At 50.5% G+C, this 24,612-nt stretch overlaps 1 protein-coding gene across 4 annotated transcripts in view; it reads left to right on the top strand.

Moving 5' to 3' along the window:
• The window catches only part of MAMLD1 (mastermind like domain containing 1), a 120,060-nt gene that overhangs the window by 82,988 nt on the left and 12,460 nt on the right, over window positions 1-24,612 (top strand). For all 4 annotated transcript variants that reach the window (XM_087860239.1, XM_087860240.1, XM_087860237.1 and 1 more), the window contains one exon: window positions 22,887-23,130. In XM_087860239.1, the coding sequence (XP_087716365.1) occupies window positions 22,887-23,130 (244 nt within the window). The remainder of the gene's footprint in view (window positions 1-22,886; window positions 23,131-24,612) is intronic.

The following is a 24,612-nucleotide window of genomic DNA, read 5'->3' as shown; positions in this document are numbered from 1 at the left end:
CTCCACATCCCTTTCCTGCGGGCTGAGATGTGGCTCTCAGAACCAATACTGTGTCAGCACAGAATACGAGCAGTGCTCTCTCCAGACCCCAGACCCACCACAAGATGGACAGCAGCTGTGGGGCCTCCTAGCCTCGTGGCTTCTCCCTGTTCCAGGCTCTGCCCCACTGAGACAGCTCCGGGCCCGGTGGAAGAGGGAAGAGGCCATCTCCGCCCGGCCGGCGGGGGTCTCTAGCTCACTGCCCAGCTCCCCATTCTGTCCATAACACTCCTCTAGCCAAAATGCGGAGTGGGCCTCCAGGCTGGGCACATCAGCAGCTCCGCTGTTCCTGCTCATGGCCTTTGCCCATTCGCTTGTAGGCCTGAGAACTCAGCCCTGCTCACTCTTGCAGGGGAGAGAAGAGAGGAAGCACACGCTTCCCCTTCCAGCAAGGCCAAACCGAGCCTCAGAAACCACTCCTCACCTACCACACGTGTCACAGTGGTTACCACAGAAGCACTGGGCCTTCGTTTTCATCCAGATTCTGGTTTTTGAAAAGAGTGCCTTCTGAATGTGAGCTGAGAAACCAACTCTTGAGTAAGCAGAGAAGCCAAATCTAGTCGTCTAGAGGAGCTCATTTTTATTTGTAGACTCGTATTTCTCAGCTCTGGCAATTTCACTTGACCAGGGAATCAACGATCCGGTTTCAGTGGATCATTTGTTTGCACTGAAGGGAAAAGGCAAGTGCCATGTGGCTTCAGGGCAGCAGTTTAGCGTGGCAGCCAAAGCGAGGGCGTGGGGGTTCAAGTCCAGGCACCGACACTGACCGGGCTTAGTGCCAGGAGCAGTGTCACTTAGCCCCTCTGAGCCTCAGCTGCACGTGAGCCGAGGAGTAGCCCCGGTCTCTTAGGACATTGGAAGACAAAGGAGGCGCTGAACAGAAATTGCTCCGAGCCCGGCCTGGAACACACTTCGTGGTCAGTCAGGGCGGGTACAGGCTCCGGGCTGGGATCCGCCCGCTCGGAGGTCAGATGTGTTTCCAAATTTAGAATGTTTGGGACTTTAGAAAGGTAATATGGTGCATTTAACAAATATCACGCAAGCCTCTGGCAGAACCTGGGGCAGTGTTTCATTATTCTTGCAGAGAAATGTGAATATTTAACTAAGTCCACAGCAATTTTTGTCCCCAAGTAAATTTTGATGCCAAATTTACCAAAATAAAATAGGCTTTCCAAGTTTTTTGGGTTTGAAATTATAGATGAGGAATGTGGACCTGGAATTATGAAGGGAGGGACTCTTTGGAGTCAGGACACCCAGCCCCAGTGTGTTGGAGTGTAATGGTCCCCAAATCTCCCCACCCTACTCCCAAGGCTGGGTGACATGTCTCTGTTCTTAATCAAGGTGAATTTTGTTTCCGTAACTTAGAACTCCTTCTGCCTGAAGGCTTATTGGAGATACTCGCAAAAATCAGTCAGGACTTCAACTTCACCACCAGCCACTGGTGAATGGAACTTCCATTTGCTCAGAGATAAAAGCAGGTGCATCGAGGAGGCAGCTTGAGGGCCCTCCGCACGCATGGTTTGCAGAGCTGGGAGTGCAGCATCCTGGGGAGGAGGGATGTGGATGGTGGCCAGTTGGAATAAGAACAGAAAGGCCTGAAATCGGATCCTTGAGGCAGGCTGAGGCACAGGGGAAGGGGGCAGCTGTGGAGAAACAGACCAAAGAGGCACATGATATTGTTTGGACAGATTTTGAGAAGGGCAAGAGGGGAGCTAAGCCTGCCTTGAGGAAGGCGGGTGGAGGCCCCTCCTGGGTTTGTTACGCTTTCTACCTTTACCGATAAGCCTCCCGTCCCCTTAGCCGAGGCAGCAGTGACCATCCAGCAATTGCGGAGACTGTGGGTGAATTGAGAGAACTCGTCATCTGCCCTGCTTGAGGGGCTGGGCCTGCCCTGGGGATCTGGGCAGCTCGGTCTGAAGTGGGGCCTCAGGGAAGCCCTCTTGCCACCCTCAGCCGTGGGGGAGTGCAGCACCCCAGTGCCCGGGGCCTGAGGGAGAGGCCACAGGACAGGCGATGGGGGGAGGGGGTGTTTGGCAGGGGGCAGCCCCCAGGACTGGGCTTGAGACCAGGTTCAGTTCGGACCCTAGGGATCCCGGCTTTGCCACTTTGTAATTTGGCAAGCTGTTCTCCCTCTCCGGGCCTCAGTATCCCCATCTGTAAGCTGGAGATACTCGGATCCCTACCTAATGGCGTTCCTGGAAGGATTAAATGAGGTGAGGTGCAAGCGCTGGGCATGGGGCCTGGCTCACAGAAGTGCTCCATCTATGTGAGCTGCCTCTATTCTAAAAAGGCCCTGAAACTTAGAACACCAGGAACCCAGTGGAATGGGTTGGACTGCCTCAGCATCCAGGTTCTTCTCCAGCTGTTGGCGGGGGAGGGGCAGTTGGTCAGGGAGCACATTTGCCAGGGCTGAAGAGAAGTCAAGTGGAGGGCACAGGTCGGTGACCCCAGAAAAGAGCAGAGCCGCCGAGCCAGGCCATAGCTTTCTGAGCACCCCTGGCCGGGGAGGAGGGGAGAATGTTGGCTGCCCCTCCCTCTGAGCACAGACAGCAGAAGCGCTGGGAGCCATGTGGGGGCTGTGTTGGGTGCTGAGTAAGAACTGGGCCCCAGGACTGCTGCTGACAGGCACAGAGAGCCAACGGCAGGGAGAGTGCAGGGAGAGCGAGGGCCAGCCTTGCCGGCCACCCAGCACCCACAGGGACGCTGCTTCTGCTTAGTCATTGGCATTGGGGGATGGGTGTCCCTTGTCTGCATTGTGTTTTTGAAGCCTTACTCAGGACCCCAGATGGATGCCAGCACTCAGAGCATCCATGCTGAACGTGCAGGGGTGCCCCCCTTCCTCTCCTCTCCCCTCCCCCACTCACACCCACTCCCAAAGCCTCCCACAAGAACCTTTTGCAGAAACTCAAGATTCCTTTTGGTTTGAATTTCCAAGGCTGCACTCACCTGCTCAGTAAAGCAGAACCTTTAATTACTGCTGTCTCAGCACTGCAAATTAAAATCTTTACATTTGCACCGTGACCTCTCATGGAAAACAGAAATGATAAAACCAGGCAAGACCAAGAGAATTGTCTATTCTTGTCAAAGTTACATCGGCTCCACTTTCCACCAGAGAAAGATTCAGGAGCTGTACCATGTAATGATTCAACAATTCTATACACTGACTCAGTGCTCATCACAGTAAGTGTACTTTTGAGACTACTATGACACTGTGTGTTAATTATACTTGAATAAAAAAACTTTAAAATTAAAAAAAAATTCAAATTTAAGAAAAAGAGAAGGAGAGTCGGGAGAGATGGTGGCCCAGGGGAGCCTTCTAGTCTCAAATTGTTCATGAGTATTTAAAAGCAGGTGACAGCTCTCTTGCTGACATACCGGACCCCCTCACCCCCCAGAGTGAGATGCACCACATATTGTCAGGGAGGGCCTGTGACCTTGGACTTGCTGGTCCTTTTACTGGCTTCCCTTAGTTCTTCTCTTGTTTTGAGGGTAAGGGTTGGGGAGAGCGGCACTGCTCCCCTATTACGAGAAAAGTTTCCTTGCATTTGTCTTGTACTAATTCTGGCGCGAAGCATCACACATTTCCTATTGGAGGTCAGTCCCGCTGCTACGCAAGAGCGGGGCCTCTGGGCAAGCGGTCACCACGCCGGGGTGGATGGCAGGGGGGACGAGTCAGTTTCCCCGTGTCCCCGGGGCATGGCGGGGCCGGCTCTGCACACATCTTCTCTGCCGGATGGGGCAGCCTTTTCATGAATAAGTGTCTGCATTTTGTCTGTGAGCACGACTGTACACACAGGCTTACTTTTTCCTTTCTTTCTAAATTGGGCCGCAAAATGCTATTTCGTTTGGGGAAACCTTTTTTTAGCTGCTTTGGGAGGAAATATAATTAGACACAGTGTAACATACATTTTTGAAAATTTAGGGGCCAGTTTCTCCGTGTTGACCAAGTTTCGTTTTAACCACTCTGAATTGCCATGAAATGAAACTCCACAGGGCGTCGAATTGGGGAAATGCAGTCTCAGAACTCGGTGCTAGTCTTACCCAGAATCTGGTTTTTCTTTCTGTTTCTCTTCTGGCTTCTGAGACTCATGAATGGTGCTCCACCTCAAAGCTACGTCCCCTTTTCAAAAAGCAGAAATTTAAAACGCGCTGCTTACCAAGTGCTAACCCTTTCAACGTTGGTGGTATTTTCTGCCCCTGGAGTGACGATCCAACACTCAGTGAGGTCCACGCCGAAACTGATGGGGGTGCAAAAAGCCGCCCAGTCAGAAGCCTCGATAATAGAGATCAGCAGATCTAATTTTATAATTGTTTAGTAATTGCGTTACGAAGGCTCAAAGGGCAACCCTTTGCAGAAGCATATCAAGTTTTTGTGGGTTTTTTGTTTGTTTGTTCATTTCGCCTTAACGTACTTGAAGAGAAACCATGAACTTTGCTGAAGTTGAGGTGCTCAAAATGAGATGTTTTAAAAACAAAGTGTAGAAATTATTTTCTTTTTCAGCGTTCACTGAAACGACCTGCTTATTGTCACTGTAAAACCAGGGAAGGTTTTCAAAGAGTAGAAGAGGACGGAAGTGCTCTGAGCTGCTGTTGTGACCCCAAGTGAAAAGTTAGCAAAACATAAAAAAAGTCTAGGGTGAGTGGAAAGTCACAGTGGGCCTGCTCCTTTCTGCTCTGGTCCCCAACACCCTGCGTGCCTCCCCATCTTCCCTTACGCATCCTCCCCAGCCACCGCCTCTCAAACCCATTAATGGCCCCAGAGCACAGATTTAGGAAACCTCTCCTGAGTCCATGTGTACTTTTAGCCTCTTCTGTCCCTTGGGGGTTGACAAATGCCAAGATCTGGGCCTGCTGCTTAATGCGGCCATGCGTGTGCCATGGCCAGCTGCTCGTGGGCTCGAGGGCGGCAGAGGATAGAACACTGCTTATGGTTAGAGCAAAACCTCTTGCCCCGCCAAAGAAAAAGTTTCCGCTTTTTCCTGAGGAGTTGAAAACATTTGGATTATCATAGGATCTCGTTAGTTTTGCCCACAGGGACAAATGATGCTTTGTGTGTTTTATTGCATTTTGTTGTCGTGAGATGAGGGCTTCTCATTTGAGTCCCTCTCATCAAAAGGCATGAGGTTGTTGAAAGCTAAAAGCCACACGCAGGTCCGAAGAGATCCCACTTCCACCCCAGACCCACGTGTGGCCCCAGCACAACCTTCCCTGGCTCTTGCCTCCCGGCAGACTAACAGGATTCTAAGACAGAGTGGAGTAAGTGAGGAGGTGACGTATCTCTCTTTCTTCCATGCTTTGGTCCTTCTCCCACATTAACAAAGTTTCCTGTTGGATTAGGACATGTGCAGCTGGGAATCGCACCGAGCCCACAGATCTCGATTTGGCTATTGGAGCTAGGTACACAGGAAAATGGGAAGTGGGCACTCCGGGAAATTATCATACAGCTTTGGCCTAAATGTGGGCCCGAAGGCCCGAAAGGTGTGGAGCCCTATTTCATCAGAAAGTATTCCGAGTCTTGCATTGCTTTGGGGGGCTTTGGATGTGAAGCCAAAGGCACAGGTTCTCGCTGGTTCCCCTGTAGCACGCTGCTGTGTTTGGCCATTGTCTGTTTTTGAGCAGAGGAGGTGAGCACAGTTGTGGGGAGCTAGACTTTTTTCACAGGTCCATGGCTGGGTGGCACATGAAGAGAATTTGCCAAAGCCGGCTGGCTCTGTAGGCCAACAGATGAAGGTGAACTCCTCGTTTACAGTTTTGAGTAATGATCATTTATTTCCAGGTGACAAAGCTTTGAAGGGTGTGGGAGGCCCGCAACCACCACTGAGTGGGAATAAGTGGGAATAACTCCATGACCCTTTTGCTCTATCAGGCAACACTTTGAAAAACAAGCTCTGGAAAATGTAAACAGACAAACTTTTGACCCCCGTTAGAGTGGCTATTATTAAAAAAAAAAAAAAAACAAGACAGAAAATAACAAGCATCGGCGAAGATGTGGAGAAACTGGAAATCATGTGCACTATCAGTAGGAATGCAAACTGGTGCGGCCACTGTGGAAAACAGTATGGCGGTTCCTCAAAATGTAAACATAGAATTACTATATGACCCAACAATTCCACTCCTAGGTATGGACCCCAAAGAGTTGAAAGCAGGGCCTTGAACCGATATCTATTCACCAGTGTTCACAGCAGCTCTATTTATAGCAGCCAAAAGGTGGGAAGAACCCAAATGCCCATCAACTGGTGAATGGGTAAGCACGATCCATCTGTCCATATAATGGACTATTATTTATAGTCTTAAAAAGGAAGGGAATTCTGACACCTGCTACTACATGAATGAGGCTTAAAGACATTATGCTTAGTGGAAGAAGCCAGACACAAAAGGACAAACTGTACGATTCCGCTTCTATGAGGTACTTAGAGTAGGCAAATTTATAGAGACAGAAAGCAGCATGGTGGGTGCCTGGGGCTGGGAGGCAGAAAAGGGGAAGTCAGTGCTTAACGGAGACTAGAGTTTCGGCTTGGGATGGTGAACAAGTTCTGGAGATGGATGGTGTGGTTGGTTGCACAACACTGCGAATGTACTTACTACTTCGGAACCGTGCACTTAAAATGGTTAAAATGGCAACTTTTACCACAATAAAAAAAGAAAGACTTCAGTTTTAAAGCAGTTGCCAATCCTCTCCTCAACAAAACCAATATTTTATTTTCAAAAAATATTAGTGTGCAACGCCAAGCTACCTGGTTTCTGTCATGGACGGGCACGGTAGTGACCATGCATGTGCGCGTCATCTTGAGCGAGCCCGCTGGGGTTTCTGGAAGTCCTAGTGAGGTACATAGCCAGCACTTAGAAATCACTTTCCTGTGGGGCGCCTGGGTGGCACAGCGGTTAAGCGTCTGCCTTCGGCTCAGGGCATGATCCCGGCGTTCCGGGATCGAGCCCCACATCAGGCTCCTCCGCTATGAGCCTGCTTCTTCCTCTCCCACTCCCCCTGCTTGTGTTCCCTCTCTCGCTGGCTGTCTCTATCTCTGTCGAATAAATAAATAAAATCTTTAAAAAGAAGATTGCTTTATTGGTCCTCTGGTGACTCACAGCTTGCTGATTAATACAAGAGCCAACAGGCTCTCAACCACAATGCGAACCAGCTCCTAAGGCCTTGACACTGGCACACGAATAGGAAGTGAGAGCCTCTGACCAAGGCCCAAATGACTTTTGAAAAAGTCGACACACCTGCTTCTTGTGTCCCCACTCACACGCCCAGCTCCCGAGACCTTTGGTTTCTGCGTTTCAGGGCTCAGTGAGGTTCCCATTTTAATCAGAGTTATTTGTGTCTCGTCTGCGCCGCCACTTGATAACAAAAAGAGAGAAGTCTTCTCTGGCTCCGTCAAAGTGAGCTGAAGGACCCTTTGGAGGAATGAATGGAAGCTGGCGGGAAGGGGGGACGCGACAGATGAATTACATCTGCTGGCGTTGCCGAATTAAGCTCTTGAGACTATTTTTGAGTGTTTCCGAGTAATTATTGGTAGAAGCTCCCAGACTTCAAGGCCGGTGAACTCAGGCTCTCATGTGGGGCCACCACCCCCTGGCCGTGCTGCATTTTTCTGGTCCAGCTGGGGCTCCTGTTCTCTTCCAACACGGGGCCAACCATGCCTGGCATTCCCCAGGGGTGAGATCTGAGAACACAGGGTTCCTCCAACCTCTAACGGACCCACAGTTTAGCACCTCCAGTGGTGATTTGCACTGGCTGTTCCGTGGTGGCGGTGGTCATCGTCTGATGCGTTCTGGAAAGACAAAACAGGACCTCTGGCTGCCACTTCACAGCACGGTGACAGCAGCACCGAAGAACTGCCCCTCCCCCCAAACAAAAGTTGGCTTAGAAATTCAGGCCACTCTTAACCAGTTTTTTTTTCCCCACGTAAGATCCATTCGTGCCACTCTGAGGTGGCACCACTATTCCTAACAGAAACAAGTACCTTTCAGTCAGTCCTGAGAGAGAGTGAGTGGTCTTCCCTCACACACAGCGTATTTCTAAGTCTGCTGTTTCTCTTTGACCAGCACAGTGTCAAGTAAGCACATTTTGAAGGCTGTTCAGCATATGTTCTTCTCTCTTCAGGCTTAAAGTGTAACTTATAAGTTCTGGTTGTATTTGAATAAGCTCCCACGCTCGGTTTAAAAATTTCCAAAAAAAAACATTAAGAGGTTTTCTTCACTAGTCCGCGAGCCTAGATTTTCACATTCTTTGTGGAAATGATAGGTTGAGGATTTCGTTTTTGTTTGTCATTTTGACAGCTATATTGTTTGTGTCTTTTATTTGCTTCATTAGCTTTTCATTTGGAAGCGTCTTCTTCGGCAGCCTAATTACATTACGAGGAGATTCCTTCCCACTCCTCCCCCCGCAGAAAGTTCTCCTGACTTCAGGGTCCTTGAGATTTGCAGACAACTGTGATGTTCCCCTGAGTCTTCTCTTCCCTCCCCCGTTCTTCACCCCTGTCCTGGCGGCTTGCCTCTGAACGGAGCACGAGGCATTGGAGTGAGACCCTCCGGGTGGGTAAGGCTCTACTCAACTGACCAAAATGCTCCAGGTAACATCTGGGGCGGAAGAGAGCGGGAGGCTCACGCTTTGCTCCTGCCCCCCTAAGTCTCCCACATCCCCCATCTGCCCTGCCTGAGCTCATTTTCCAGGCCAACTCCAGTCTGTACACCTCCTCACTCCCAGAAGAGGTTCCTGAAGGTCAGGTGTTTTTCTGTAAACATCCCCCCTCCGAGAAGAGGCTCTGTAAACTTGCACTTGACTTGTGTCTATTTCCCACTCTCCTGGTAAACAAAGTTTGTGATGGAATATTGGACTAGGGATAGAGAAAGAGAATGAGTCCTCATGATTGTTTGTAGAGCCATCGGCATCCTACTTGGCAACAACTCTTATGGGCTTTTAATATTTGTTTACAGTTATTACCTCTGAAATCTCCACTTTCTGGTATGTTCTCAGACTTTTCAAGGGATTTAAAAATTCAGGAGCTTGATGCCAATAATTGCTTTTAGGAGCTAGCCCTGCCTATTTTCTATAGATGACTTCCAGTTTGGACCGTCAATTATTTTCCTCACAGAAACCCACAAAGTACATATTCGAGTTATTCGGAATTGAATATGAACTAGAAATCCTTAATGTTGTTAAGCTTCTAAAATGTGTATCGCACTCAACTAATGCAAAACAGAGTCTTTAAGAGCCTGAGTACTGCACTTGAGATCTGAATGAAGAGCTCAGGCCTGCCGTAGCGGATCCGCGCCAGACGTGTTTGCTGGAGCAGGTCACGCAGGCAGTTCACGTGTGTCAGATTTCTCTGTAAACTGGTCTGGGGGCGAAGGAGGCTTGAGGCTGAACAGGGTCCAGCAAGCCCTGTGCTTCGTCACTGGAAATGGGATGCCCTCCAACGGGAGGCTGGAGCTATAATGCAGACCTCGTGAACTCAGAGGTCTGGGGGCCAGCCTAGATTCCTTATCAGTTAGGATGTATTGAGTCACAAATAACAGGAAAACCAGCTCACACTGGCTTGGCCAATGAAAGGAACTGACTGAGTCCTGTAAGTGCAAGTCTAGAGGTTGGGGTGACTTCAGGGGTGATTTGAATTAGTAGCTCAACTGTCGCGGAGGATGCTGTTTCTTTCCTGCTGTCTGTTCCTTGTTCTTCATCCTGAAGCTGGCTCCCCCTTGTGGGCACACACAGCTGCCTGTGGCTCCAGGGGCTACAGGTTTCCTCTTCCCTCACCCAGCAGAGCCAGAGAGAAAGTCGCTTCTAGAAGCTCTGTCAGAAAAACAAGGAGATTTCTTTCCCAGAACCCCCCGGGAATTGGGGGCATAGTGGCCTGAACTGATCGCGTGTCTACTATGCTGCCTCATGTGAGTTGAGCTAAGTGCCCCACTTCTAGAACCCTGAGTGGAGCCAGGTTTCCCCAAAGTGTATAGGCAGCATGGGGCAAGCAAGGTTGCTGGAGCAAAAACTGGGGAGAGTGCCAAGAGGAGGAAGACTAGATGTTGGCTAAGCGACCAACTGTACTGTTATAATCGACCTCTTTGGCCATCCACATCCATCTGCTCCCTCCTTCCCAAACACATACCTCCCAAATTGCTCACCCCTACAGAAAGCCTATTTACTCGGCCCCCAAAGGGATTCCGCTCCGATCTAGAAACTGCAGGTGATGGGCCACCCTCCTGTCGCAGGACCCCTGGCCAGCGCTCACTGTGGCCCAGAAGGAGCAGGAGCACAGGACACCTCAGGGCTTTTGGAAGGTTAACAAGTTTCTGGAATTTTATAAATTAGGAACAGAAATGTGAAGATTGTTCTTCCGTCCCCGTCACCCCCACCCATACAGCCTGCGCTCTTTGGGATGACCGTGGGACTCGTGAAAGCAGCCCTTTCTTTATCCAGGAGAACCCGTTTCCTTAGGCTTCATTTTGCAAGCATTCCCCCAAATACCCGGAACCTGGGTGTTATTAGTCAGGTCTTCGGAGAGGAGTGGCACTGGGTACAGCTATGACGTAGATCAAGTCGATTTGAGAACTTTGCCAATTTCCTGCCCGGGGCCCCTCACCGGCCAATGTTTCATCGTCCTTTGGGCCACAGCTTAAAGCTCGGTTTTGCCATGAAACCTGCCCTAACCAACCCCCACCCGGACTAGGTTGGGTTCTCCTGTTTGTTCTCTAACATTCTGCGGTGTTCCTGTACAGCACTTATCGACCCGTACTATAAATCCTTGTCTCGGTGTTTCTCCGGAATGTGAATGTGCCAGCTCTAACAGGGCAAAAACCATGTCCTCCTGGTCCACCAATGTTGTCGCGGCACGGGGCCCAGATCATGGTAGGTGCTCAGTAAATATGCATCGCACAAATGTTATAAAAGGCCGACCAAGCAGATTTCAGCTACAGTCCTTGATTATAGTATGGTCTACGATGACAGGTATTCCAAAGGAAGCAAATAGTCAAGCCCTCAGAAGAAACACACACCCACGGAGAACACCAGTGTCCTTGGCAACTGTGGGTTGACTCCTTCTCGCTCCTTCTCTCTGGCAACCTGGTACCTCAGGGGCCCTGGGTACGCCCCACCTACTGGGCACCCTGGGCCTCCTAGTCCTGGGCAGCAGTCCCTTGAGGCCCAGCTCCCTCCTGTCCCATGCCCGTTCGGTTTGCAGATGGGCAGTTGGGGGATGGCAGGAGAGGCCCCTCAGCTCACAGTATGCCCCAGCCAGCAGGGCCCAGAGAGCTGATCTGGGTGAACCCCACACTTTCCCACCAGGGTATGGGAGTCCCACAAGGCCATGAAATGATTGGCCCTGAGTAACAGCTGGAGTCCCCTGACATCTGGCGCAGACCCTGAGCTCATAAATTCTGCATCTTGAAGCAGGCACATGGCTTCCAGTCTGGGAACGGGATATGAACTTTGTACCCTCTTAACAGTTTATCACCATTGCTGTAATCCTCTGCTATTAAATATAATTTTACAATGAAACCTGAACCCTTAAACTAATTTATTAAAGTCCACAAACTAACTAGAAGTATATCTTGCACGTACTGACTTTGAAGACTGTGCCTAAGTTTAGTGTAACTGATGGATCCGTTTTCATTGGATATTCACACATCAAAAAGGACATCTGTTCGCCCAGCCTTATGGTAGGTTATGCATATGTTTGCCTTTCTGGTTCCCAGAGCTAGTCCTTATTCCTTCAAAACAGCCCCCAAATCCACCCATTTACTAGGTTGCAAAGCTTCGATGAGGGAGAGAGAGCGGTATGTTAGATACCAGAACTTTCTCTGCAGGGCAGTGTACTGTGTTTGCTGAGGGCTGCTGGATGTGTCCAGGGTTTCCCCATGACTTGCATTGCCCAGTTCATGACTGGGGTGAGGAAGGAAAATAACAGAAAAAGATATCTGGCCCTGGAAATTACAGAAACTCCAGTAAAACTCAGGCAGAAATTAAGTCTCCGAGCTGTGAGCCAAGTGCTTCAGGGAAGAGACAGGAGAGCACTTCTTGTGTTGATCACTGCTCACCATGGTGCTTCACGGGCAGTGTGGGGAGTGGTGGGGGGGAGGGAAAAAGGGTTTCCTCTATATTTTGGGCAGAAAGAAGAGTTAAGTGGCCAAGTGCTTCTTTGTGTCTGTTCAGGTCTGCTGCAAGGCAGACACCAATATGGGGTTAGAAGTGTAAGACATGCATTGGGGTGGGGGAAGCCCATGAAAGCTACAGAGAAAGGGAGCCAGAGAAGGTGGGGGGAGCCTCAACCCACAATGCAGGTGGTCTGAGGGACAGGGGAGGATTGAGTAGGAACAATTTTGGACCACAGTGCAGCTCCGGGAAAGTTTCAGCAAGGTCAATGGAGAGTCCTTGAGCCAGAGTTCCTGTTGGAAGAGTCCCATACCTCACAGGAGTGGGCCTGCATTTGTACACCCACCATGTTGTGTCAATGGCTGGGAGTGGGGACAGGACCACATATGGTGACAGAGCCAAAGGGACGGCTCCTGGAGGCTACCAGTCAATGATGCCCCCCATGGCAGGAGATCCGAGCAGCTGTTAGCATAGCCACCACATCCTTCCTTCAGTAGCTATGACTGGGCAGGCCCTTCCCTGAGTTCCTGGCAGACAGACAGTGACAGGAACGGGTGCGGGGGTAGTGCCAGACTGGCTACTTTGGAGAACAAGGCCAAGGCTGGTTTGGTTAGTTTGTAGGTAGACTGTGCTTCTTCACTGCCTCTCCATTCAGTGTTTGGATTCTTGGCTTCCCCGCCTTTCCCCTTGTTTGTTTAACTCACCCTTTGACCCCAGATCTAGGAAAACACAACCATATGCATTTGGAAGAAGTTTAAAATGAATCAGCTGGCTGGCTTTAGTTTCCATCCTAAGCATCTAAAGATTCCTAGGCCTTGCACGTGAGGCCGACTGGAGAAACTAAAGTTATTTGAGAAATCAGCAAAACGAATCTTCCACCTCTTGATTACCCAGGGAAGAGTCGAAGCTTTGTCTGTCTAGTGCCTAAGAATCACTGCCTTTTAATTGACTTTGTATCCCAACATCAGAGAACATGACTATTGAAAGAAACCTTGGAGGTTGTTTAGTTCAATGACATCATTTTACAGATGAGAACACAGGGAGGCCCTAACAGGAAAGTGTAGACCAATACCCTTTAGGAACAAAGATGCAAAAATTCTCAACAAATCAAATCCTAGAAAATCAAATCCAGTAACACGTAAAAAAAGGATTATACACCATGACCAAGTGGGCTCTATCCCGGGAGTGCAAGGCTGGTTCAACCTATGAAAATCATTCAAAGTAATGAGCTATATTAACAGAACAAAGAACAACAACAAAAACACCATCTCAATAGACACCAAAGGAAAGGGACTTTCTCAGGCTCCGAAATTTAATGGCAAAGCCCAGGCTACACTTGGGTCGCCCAGCTTCCAAGCCAGAGCTCTCCATAGCAGTGGGGGTGGGGACGGAAGGTGGAACTAGCCCTTCCCCGTGCCTGCACTGCCCTGAGCCCATATGGAGGAATTTCCCCTTGTCCTTCCATTCCATTCTCACAACAGCCCCTGGCAGTGGGCACTGTTGTTACCCCTACTTTCTGCATGAAAAACCAAGCTTAGAGAGGCAGTGGAACTTACCTGAGTCCACCCGGCTGCCGAGCACGAGGAGGACCTAAGCCTAGGCCCCAGGTCTCCTGTCTTCCCCACTGGCTCTTACCCTTGCCCTTCACTGCTCCCCTCATTGATTGGTGCCACTGGATTAACCCAGTTCCATTAGCTTTCAGATCATCTACTGCCAAGCCAAGTAGATGGGCTTTGGCTGTGAGCAGGTGGGAGTGTCCTCCAAATTCTCTGGGAGAAGAGCCCCTCCCCTGTGCCCGTGTGTGACAACTCTCAGAGGCCAGGCTTACCTTGGTGTAATCTTGGCCAAGTGGCCATTTCTGTATGCTAATGGCTAGATCATATGTGCAAGGGCTGGAGACGTGTAAAGAAGCACAGGGGAAGCCAGGCTGGCCTGGCTTTGGGCAGAGCTTAGCCCAGTAAGAGCTCTTACCACTGAGTCTTAGCTCTTCCTGGTAGGACAAGAAAAAGAAGGGAGACATTTTGGAAAGTCAGGGAGAGAGACAAAGCAGGGCCAGGATGCCGTGGAATGTCTTCTTTTTGGCCTCACACCCAGGCATCTCAGATGGAGCTGTACTGAAGGCCCAGTTGGCCAAGCTTCCTCTGGAAGTGTTCACCACGACCTCCACAAGCTTCTTCTCTTCAAAAATGCATTTGGAGAGTGCCTGCATCCCCCCCCGCAGCCAGGCACTGGGTCTTCAGGCCATTTCCAGGCTTTCCCAGCACTGCTCTGCCTGTTTTACTCAGAAACATGGGGTACCCTTTTTTCTTGCTCTCACTGAGAATCACAGAGGGGCTGAAAGAGGTCGACTTTGTACAGTCTACTCTTTTCTCTTCCTCGTGCCATCTGCCTTGCATATAGATATTTTTCCACCCCGCCACGCACCAACGCTGCACACACCACTTGCCACCCTTCTCTCCTCCTATCCTGGCATTCAGACCAGGGAAAGTGGCTTCCTTTGGGACAAAGGGCTTGCAAGAAGGCACCCTGGACTGGGAATCAGGAGTGCTGAGTTCTAGTCTCCCTTGACTTGGGGCAAAGCCCTTCCCTACCATGAGCCACAGAGTCCCCCCTACCAAGTAGGAAGTTGGTAGCAACCAGTATTTCTCAGAAGGTGGCATTGCAGAGCGCCACTCCCAGAGACTGAGTCCCTACAAAACAGTGGAGCTAGGTGCTCTCTGTGTGTCTCTTGGACTCTCCAACTCTCTGTCTTTAACTTGCTTGACCACCTTCTTTTCTCTGATTTTTTTATTGTGCTAAAATGCACATGACATAAAATGGTAATTTTTTAGTGTACAGCTCAGTGGTATTAAGTACATTCACACTGTTGTGCAACCATCTCCACCATCCACCTCCAGAACTCCTTTAATTTTGCAAGACTGAAACTCTGTCCCCATTGAACAATGACTCTTCGTGACACACTGCCCACAGCCCTTGGCAACCACTATATTTACCTGGCAGGAGAGATACTATGATCACCAAGGTGGTTTTCCCAGAGCAAGGCTTATCCATTGCTTGGCAGACTTGAGCAAACCATGGACCTCTCCATCTACAGAGAATGGTGACTCACGTAGGTGACCTCTCATTTCCCTTCAAGTTACAAAAGTTCTAAGGTGGGAGGGCAAGGAGTCAGCCCCAGGGAGACAGAATGGGTCAGAAGAAGACAGAAGATGAGGCTTTCAGTAAAAGGAAAGTAGAAAATGCTGCCCTGCTGCCCTAGAGGTTGGGAAGGAAGGAGACCAGCCAGGCAGTCATGAGAAAGTGGCGAAGTAGGGAAGCACGGGTTCGTTTGTAGGTAGAGTGCCCACCTGCACATGCATGTGGACAATATCTGGGGAAGGACTCCTGAGCCCCAGAAGTACTGGGGTTCTTGCCAGGGCTCGGACTAAGCTGGGTAGTCCTGGTCACTGTCCCCCGCCAGCTCCCCTTTTACGGAAGTCGGTGGCCCAAGGCACGGTGGATGGGGGCACGTATAGAGCCCGCCACCATGGGGACGCCTGATGGAGTCATGGGCGTGGTACTGAACACCCAGAAGAAACAGGGCTTTCGAGCTTGCCACAGCCTGCCTCCGGGTCCTCCGGCCTCCACAGGACACATTTGCGGGGTGAAGTGAGTGTCATCAGCTGATCCTGGCAGCAGGATCTAGAAGGCAGAGCAGGAATTCGGCAGCAAGGGATCAAGCCAGATCTCTGCCAGGGTTGAGGGGAGGCAGATACGGATGTGGAGTGGGGGAGGGGATCCAGGCTCTACCCCATTGCGTTGGCCCCCTCCATCCACTTCACCTCCCTTCCAGAGATAACTTGGGGCTCCTGTTCCTGAGCTTGATGAAGATGCAGCCGTCCAGCCCAAGCTACTTTTCCACCTTTCCCTCTGACGTCTTGTGACTCAGCTTCCTCGGGCTGTGTAGTCAGTTAACCTTGGTTCTAGCTATTCTTTAACTTGGGAAACTATGGTGTTGTTGTCTTCTCTCCTGTTCTCCTTATCCTTGTGGGATTGTGTCTTTAAAAACAAAACAAAACCCTTACCACACTTTTAGTGGGGCTCTGGGAGGGAGCAAAGTTAGATGCTTGCATTAAATCAGCTGTCTAAATCCGGAAGTCTCCAAAGGAAATCCTGCCGCTCCCTTCCTCGGTTGCCCGAATGTGATGGTTAGTTGCATGGCTCCTTTGGCACCCTGGGGCCTGTCAGCAGTGCTCGCTGTACCCAGCAGAGAGACACTGGTGGGGAAAGAATGTGGGTACGCATAAGCATACGGGTGAGGCTTTGGACATTGCATTTTTAGTATTTGTAATTAAGAACCTGGATTTGGGAGTAGGTCAGAGCCAGGTTTGGCTTCTAGCTCTGCCCCTTACTTACTGTGGACTTGGAGCAAGTTACTTTGTTTCTCGGAATCTTATTTTCCTCCCTATAAAATGAGGAATAGTGATGGTACCCATCTTTCAGAGTTGCCTTGGGAATTAAAGGGGATTAAATGAAACTGTGCGGCATTTAATTCAGTGCCTGGCACGTTGCACACACTCAGTACCTGGTAGGTGTTACCATCACCGTCCTCATCATGAGACCATAGGAACCTTCCAGAAGCTGTCAGAGCAACTCTGCCACAGGCCTCTCTTGGCTGCCGAGGTTCTGGATTCCAGAAAGCCTTGATGCCGTCCCCCTTCACCCAGCCCTTGACGTCCTCCACAGCAGTGCTCCTGACCTCACCTTGCTCCTGGGATGATTTCCAGCGGCGCACCTAGCCTGACCAACCACAGCTTTCCTATCTAATCACCCAGCATGGCTAGCAGCAGGTGCAGCACTGGCCCCACTACAAAAGGGCCCCACAGAATATGGCCAGCCAAAATATCAGCAGAGTCTTGCAGACGTGCCCTGAGCCTGGCGCTGTGGGGGACGCTGAGGAGCACACCCGTCTCTAGCCTGGGTGGTTCACAGGCCACCAGCCCACGCATTGGAATTCATGCTGCAGAAAATATATTTCTTCCTTCTTTCCTTAATTGATGTATACATTATTGATTTTCTTTTTTGTGTTCTTTCAGCAAAGTAGCAGTTTACCAGTTGAACTTAATCCTGTGATTAAATTCCAAGTCTGAGAACTTGATTCGGCTCAGTGAATTTGATTTGGGACCCCATCAATTTCAGTCAGCCCCAGACATTTAAATTTCGAAAAATTGAAGTTAAATTATATACATTTATAAAGGGAAAAAATCCAGAAAAGCTCAGACTCTCCCAGCTCTTGCATAGGGAATACCCAGCTCCAAGGACGCTTTCACAAACTGCAAATTTATGGGAAAGCTCCACCCAGCGGGGAGGATTGGTGCTACCCTAGAGTTCTTGGCAGAATCTCTTGAGTGAGCCCTAGCTCCCTGCCACCCCCTGTACCACATGGTCATAACAGAAATACCCCAACTTGGAGTTCTCCTAATTTTAGGATACAGCTGTTGTAAAAAGAACACGTGGGTCACACAGTAGTCAACCCTGCAGCCATTCCACAGCTGTGGAACCCTAGCCGCCTTCCAGAATCTTCTCTCTGCTGGTCTGCTTATTATCATAGCAAAGGTTTCAGTTGGGCAATTTGATCAAGCAAAGCTCAGGGCGTGGGCTTTGCAGTCAGACAATATGTGGGTTCCAGTCTAGGCTCTGGCATTTACTAATGAATGACCTCGGGCAAGTTGTTTGATCCGTGGCAGAGGCGTTGTTGGTAACGAAGACTGTACCACAAGCTAAGCATCAGAGAGTGCGGGTACCAGGCAGGCACTTGCGTATGTGTTCACCCAAGTAGTCTTCATAACCCCTACCACACTACAGATAACGTACAACTAGGACTTCTCTTTTACAGATGAGGCAGTTGAGGCACAGAAGAGTTAGTAAATTCGTCACAATGACGTAGCTGAGAAGCGGCAAGTCCATGATTCCAACCCAGGCCTTCCCTCTCCAGAGCCTGCACGCACTCTTAGCCCCTGTGCCAAAGAGCTGTGCTCTCCACTACTTAGCCAGCAACCCCATGTGGCTCTATAAATCAATTTAAATCGATTAAAAGTAAATAAAATTAAGAATTAAGTTTTCCGTTTGCACTAGCCACATTTCAAGTGCTTAGTTGCCACGTGTGGCCAATGGCTACTATGTTGGACAGCATAGGTATAGAGAGCATTCTTTTCTTTCTGGGAGGAAGATTCAACACCCTCTCAGAAAGCTCTGTTGGGGGGCGCCTGGGTGGCACAGCGGTTGGGCGTCTGCCTTCGGCTCAGGGCGTGATCCCGGCGTTATGGGATTGAGCCCCACATCAGGCTCCTCCGCTAGGAGCCTGCTTCTTCCTCTCCCACTCCCCCTGCTTGTGTTCCCTCTCTCGCTGGCTGTCTCTATCTCTGTCGAATAAATAAATAAAATCTTTAAAAAAAAAAAAAAAAGAAAAGAAAGCTTTGTTGGACAATGCTGCTTGTGGAGTTTCTGGGGTTTAACTCCTTACAAAATCTGAGTCTTGAGTTGTATAGCTTTCTTGTGTTATTATTAATAGACACATGGTTTTGATATATTGAAATCCCTTTTGCACCTGGCCAAGTAGGGAAATGGCAAGCAAAAAGCCAAGAAGTTTAACTCACATTACATTTTTCCTGTTTTCCCAATGCATTACTTCAGATTTTCAAAATTGTCTCCTGTCACTTCTGTTTGACATGTAGGGACATTCACCAATTTGCCCAAAGATCCAGCTTCTTCCACAGCTCTGTCTTGACCTCTTTGGGCTGTCTGGATACCATTTAGTCCCCTCATACATTCATCTCACCGGTGACCTGAGCGACTAGAGCTGGCTTCGGAAGTTGGCTCAGTCCTGAAGGACCCTGGGCTCTGAGAGTCTCTGGCCTATGTGCCAAGTCTCCAGCTCCTTGTTTTGGGCTTTTTCTGCTCAACTCTGTTACATGGTTAGTAAAGGCCAGAGAAAAGAAAGGAGCTCAAGATCCTGAGCTCTTGGATGATTCAGCCCAGGAATCTCAAGCTCCCAAAAGCCTGTGGAATTATAGTGCACAACCGCAACCTTGTGAATACACACACACCTGCTTCCGAATCTCCATGGTGGGGAAGACTGGAGCAACATCTAATCTTGTGGATAATTTCTAGAGTTAGAACAGCCATCCACTTCTTGCAGAGCAGCTGAATGTCTGCGGGGGTTAGTCATAACCTTCGTTTCATGCCCCAGAGCCCATCTGAGCTGCAGCGATGTCACAGAATAGTCAAGGAGGAGGAGTTACCCCAGTGGAAACGAAGGAGGACGCCTTGCACTGCTCCTCTGCAGGAGTTGCTTGGGTCTTAGGCACTCTGCAAATCAGATCCGGGTCTGTACCCCACCTTGCCACCGTGTGTCCTGGGTAAAGCTACCTCTGCTTCCTTGTTAGTTGGTGTTATTTGTACGGTGTGGTTATGATCCCACTCTGTTCTATCGATGGGTTTTATTAACACAACAGTGTTGAAAAGGGATGAATAGATGTGCTTAAATGAGGGGCGAGGATCCGTTTACCGTTAACATTCATCCCAGAGAGAGGACAGCACAGTCCTCACCGGATTACCATCTCCCAAGTGCCTGGGGTATTCCACCCAAGCTCCTAACAGAGTAAGGTCGGTTGAGTTTTCTGAGTATCTGCTGAGCCCTTTGCCTGTGCCAGGCACTGTCTGGGCACCAGAGGGACTCAGAGATGATTAAGCCCTGACCCAGCACGGGTGTTCAGTCAGCCACAGGTGGTAGGCGGCGGGAGCTGGACCGAAGGGAAGGCAGAATTCCCAGGGTAGAGGAGCTGGATCTCAAAGGGCATGCAGGAGTCCCAGAGGGAAAACTGGGAGAAAGGACATTCCAGTCTGGGCGAATCAAGGGGCACCAGCTCAGAGGGCTGAACACACATGGCAGCCTTTGATGGGCTCAGAAGAGACTGGCATGACTGGAGGGCAGAGTTCATGACAGCATGGAGCATGAAACCCGGCTCTTAGGGCTACCGAGAGGATGGGAGGCCAAGCTTATGGGTGGCCTGAAAAGCAAAATTTAGCGGGATGTGCTTGATCCCCGGGCAGCTGCAAGCCAGTGGAGGATTTTCCGGGGTGGGGGGAGGCACCCTTGGCCAACCTCAGTCCGGCGAGCTCTCTGGCGATCGTGGAAAGCCTACGATCCAGGGAACTGAGTGGATGTGAGTTCTATGAAATGAGGCGCTACTACTATCAGACACTATCCATCCCATGGTCTCCTTCTGCGAAATTTGGGTGCATGTGGAACCAGCTGGTCTAAGAGCTAGTGACCATGCCCACCAATAGTTGTTAATTGACTTGCTTTTGTGAGATTTTCAGCGGTTCCAAAGAAAGAGATGGAGTTACCTCACGTTTGGAAACCTCGAGGAGTTGAAATGTCCCTAACAGCCTTTTTTTTTTTTTTCGAAAGTTGAGCCTCACATTTATAGGATATGTGATAAGCAGGGTTTTCCCCCCAAATTAAATAAAACAGAGAAGATGCATGAGCACCGGTGATAAAGCGCCTAGTCAGTCCGAGTCAAGATCGAATCTCATCTATTTTAGTTATTTCGTTTTTCATCTGGGGATTGCATTGGTCAGCCAAGCGCTGCTCCCATTCTGCCCCCCTTGAAGGAGCGGCTCCTGGCCTGCGCCCAATCGCCGCTCAGCTAGAGCCGCCCCCGCGCTGGGGCGTCGTCCACTGCTGGGGACGCCTGTGTGCCACCTGCAGATTGTTCTACTGATCAACTACGGAGGCACGGCGAGCACCTGCTAGCGCTGATGGCCAGTCCTGTTTCTTGACCCGTCGCCGATACCCCCCAAGTCACGTGAAGCTGCCAGGGATTCTCGAGCAGAAGCTTTAAGTGCTTCAGTTCCCTCCAAATAAGCCCTATTCATTGCTTGAGGTTGTTGGAGTGGGTGGGCAATCAGAACTCGAGAAATATCTGCATTTGGGGATTGTAAAAACTCCAATGTGGCTATAAAATAGCGGTTAAAATGATCAAGGAGCTGGGTATGCAGTCACAAAGAATGGTCAATTGTAGAAAGCGACGTTTCTGCTTGAGTCCCCTGATGACTTTGCTCCACGGACAAACCCAAGCTGCAGGGGGCCGGGCCTGTGAGCTCAGCTCTGTAGGAATGACCCACCCCAGAAGGAGGGGCACTGGGCTCCGTGCAGTCCCTACACTGTCAGAATGGTGAAGAAGTTTCTTTCCCAAGTGCATTGAGTTTACTTGCGAAGGCTATTTTGTGTTGTTTTTTGGTTTTATATCTGTCTGGGGGATGGGTGTACTCTCTGAAACGGTCCAGGTAGTTAAGATTGTCTTCCCAATCCCCTCTTTAAGTATTTATATTTGTTCTTAAGAATTTGCCTGGAGCCCCCTCGTAACACTTTGCCTGAACTTTTCTACATTTCAGAACTTGTTTTGCAACTTGGTAAGTTAACGACTGAACACACACACACCATGGCAAACCACGTGTGGGCTTGGGAACCAGGCAAACCTGAGTTTGCATCCTGCTCTGCTCCTAACTAGCTGTGTGACTTTGGGCAACTTAGTTAACCTCTCCAGGCCTCAGTGTCTTCACCTATAAAATACGGACAGTAAGAGCTCCTGCCTCACAGCTGCTTAAAGGACTGAGTGAGACCAAATGTCGAAAGCACTTGGGTCAGTGCCTGGTGCCGAGCAAATGCTCGATAAATTCTGTGGTGGTGATTTTTATTGCGACTTCAAACGGGACATCCGAATACCTACTGGCCTGTCATCCATTGCAGGGACTCGTGTGCAAGAGGTGTTAGTAAGTGTTTATTGCAATGAACTGAATTGATTCTAGCCGTTTAACTTAGTTTGGGGGAGAAATATTTCCCTTTCTACTGGGATGGTAGGAGACGCAGATGAGGACTCGAAGCCCAGGTGTTCCAAAGTGAGAGGGAGGAGGCAGTGTCCTATAGAAGGACGAGCCTGTGGAGGGAGGCTTCCCTCTGGTCCTTGAAATGTTCGCTGACACGGTTATCAAGTGTGAGGTTTTTAAATTGCCTTTGGCTGAAAGAATTGGGTCATGGGTTCCATTCTGGCAAAATCCCTGTCATCTAAAACATGACGGCAAGGAAATGTGCCCCCCACACCCAAGTCCCAAAGCCTTGGGGCCCTGGTAAGGTGAAGTGCAGTGAGGGCTGCAAGTTCAGGACTCGGCTGTGGTGGGATTTACACTTGACTGTTTGGTTTTGCACTCACCGTTTGGTTTTGCAGATTCCTCAGCATTTCTACACACACAAACCTGCAAACCAGTTTAGAACTGTGTGCTCTGTTGGGGGGGCGGGGTAAGGGAATGGGAGGGATCGGGATTGGTGAAGGTGATTGCCGATGAACCAGCTATCTGACCTAGCTTCCTTCCCGTTTCCAACAAGACAATGATCAAGGCAGAGGATCCCTAACTGAGATCCATGGATGGGTAGTAAGTGTCCAGAAAAGCCTTGAAATTATATGTAAAATGTTGGTGGTCTGGGAGTGCTTTTTCTGTGGAGAGAGACCATAGCTTTTAATGGATTCTCAAAGGAGTTTGTGACCCAAGACAATTAAGACCGCAAAGCTATTTGGTTTTGTTGCCCCAGACCAGTTGGTGTGTATAACCACAGCACCCAGAAAAGACCCAGCTAGGCAGGCAGTCATGGCAGTGACAAGATCAGGCAGAACCATTTTGTGGCCAAGCAGCTGATGGACTGTTCAATCGGTTGTTGTAGACTCATGTAGACAAAGCCTGCAAGCTTGGGGAAGCCAGGCCCCCCCAGGTCAGCCTCGGGCGACAGCCCCCATCCTGCCAGGCCCTGGGGAGTGAGTCCTTCCTGCCCAGCAGCTCCTTTGCTCATGAGCTGGCCCGAGTCACCTCCTCGTACAGCACCTCAGAGGCAGCGCCCTGGGGCGGCTGGGATCCGAAGGCCTGGAGGCAGGTGCCCGCTCCACTACTGCCTAGCTGCGACGCTGTAGGTAAGTCACTTCCCCTGAGCCTCGCTTTCTCATCTGTCAACCGGGGCGCAGTCCCCTGCTCAGCCTGCCCGCCTGCCTCACAGGGTTCTTGGGAGGAACACAGGAGGTGACAGCCCGTAAAGCTCTGTACACCTAGGAGGGATCTCTAGTGCTTTCTCTACTGTGTCCCAGCCAGTCTTTGGCAAAGAGACCACCCAAGCAAGCAGAGTGCTCCAGGCGCCTGAGCCACACCTCCAGGGACATGAGTGGGGGTTGCCCCGGGTGCAATTGCCCCCTCCCTGCGGTAAGCCTTCCAGCACCCTGGGTCCTTCCCTGCCTGTCTGTCCCTGCGGCCACACTGTGAGCCCAAAGGGGGACAGGGGCTGCACTTCTGCACCTCCGGATCTCCCCTAGTACCTGCCTACTGTGTACCCAGTGGGTGCTCAGGAACTGCCTCTCCTGCCAGCTCCACTGTGGACTCTGCGCCCCCAAGGTGTTCTCTGACCCCACCTAAGACTCGTGCACCCTAGAAGTGGGAAGTCGGAACACCCCACTGGAGGACTGGCAGCCGGAGGAGAGCAGGCAGAAGGAACCCAAGTCAAGCCTGCCCACGATGGCTTTGAGTTTGGATCATGCCCTGGAGTCTAGAAGGAACGGCTTGACTCGCCCTGAAGAGCCACATTAGTGGTCACGGGAGCAAGGTGGTGGACGCCAGCCAGAGTGGGCCTCTGCAGAGAATATCATTTGGACCGAGGAGTTGTTGTTCTGCGTGAAATATCAGTGTGCACAGGACGTCTGCCCTGTCTGCAGAAAAAAAAAAAACCTGGAGAAATGAGCATTTGCTAAGTGATAGTGATCAGAAGATGGTCATCAGGCTGAAAGGGCCTCCGGGATTCTGGCCTTTAATGGAAATTCTGCTCTGGTACGTACAGCCTTGTTCTCCTTAGGCCGCCAGGCCCAGCCGGGAAGAACAAGCAGTGCCTGCTGCTCAAGGCCTATTGGTCCCTCTCTCTTTCGCCCTTTGCTCGGTGTGCTCTCAGACTCACGGGGCTCCTAGCTGTTCACTCTCTGGCCGGAGCCTGAGAAATCCTGTCCGGCTCAAAGCTGCCAGGGCAACAGAATTAGCAAAACGGGACTGGGATGTGGTCCCCTCGGGGTGTTGTCGCATCCCGCCCTGGTCTTCCCTGCCTTTCCCTTTCCTCACGAGTCACACATTGACAGGGATCCCAGCCAGCTTGCCTCAAATTCCTATTCCCCTGCCTTATTATGTCTCTTCCCAAGGCAACGCCTTCCGCCCAGCAGGGGAGGGGGGCCAGGCAGCCAGGCAGATGCTTGGCTCTCAAGCCTTTCCTAAGAAGTTTTGGAAGTTGGGCGCCCCTCAGGGGCTCTGAGGGGCTTTGAGGGACGGGTGACTTTCCAGCTCAGCCCGTGACTCAGGAAGGCCAGACTCAGTGTGAGACGGAGGACGCAGGCCCCACAGAGGAAGAAGAAAGGCGAGCTGCA

The sequence above is a fragment of the Ursus americanus genome, chromosome X (genome assembly GCF_024610735.1).
Source record: "Ursus americanus isolate L20-20 chromosome X, mUrsAme1.1.p, whole genome shotgun sequence".
Taxonomy (NCBI): Eukaryota; Metazoa; Chordata; class Mammalia; order Carnivora; family Ursidae; genus Ursus; species Ursus americanus.
The sequence above is the reverse complement of the archived record's forward strand: the minus strand, read 5'-3'. Positions and strand labels throughout refer to the sequence as shown.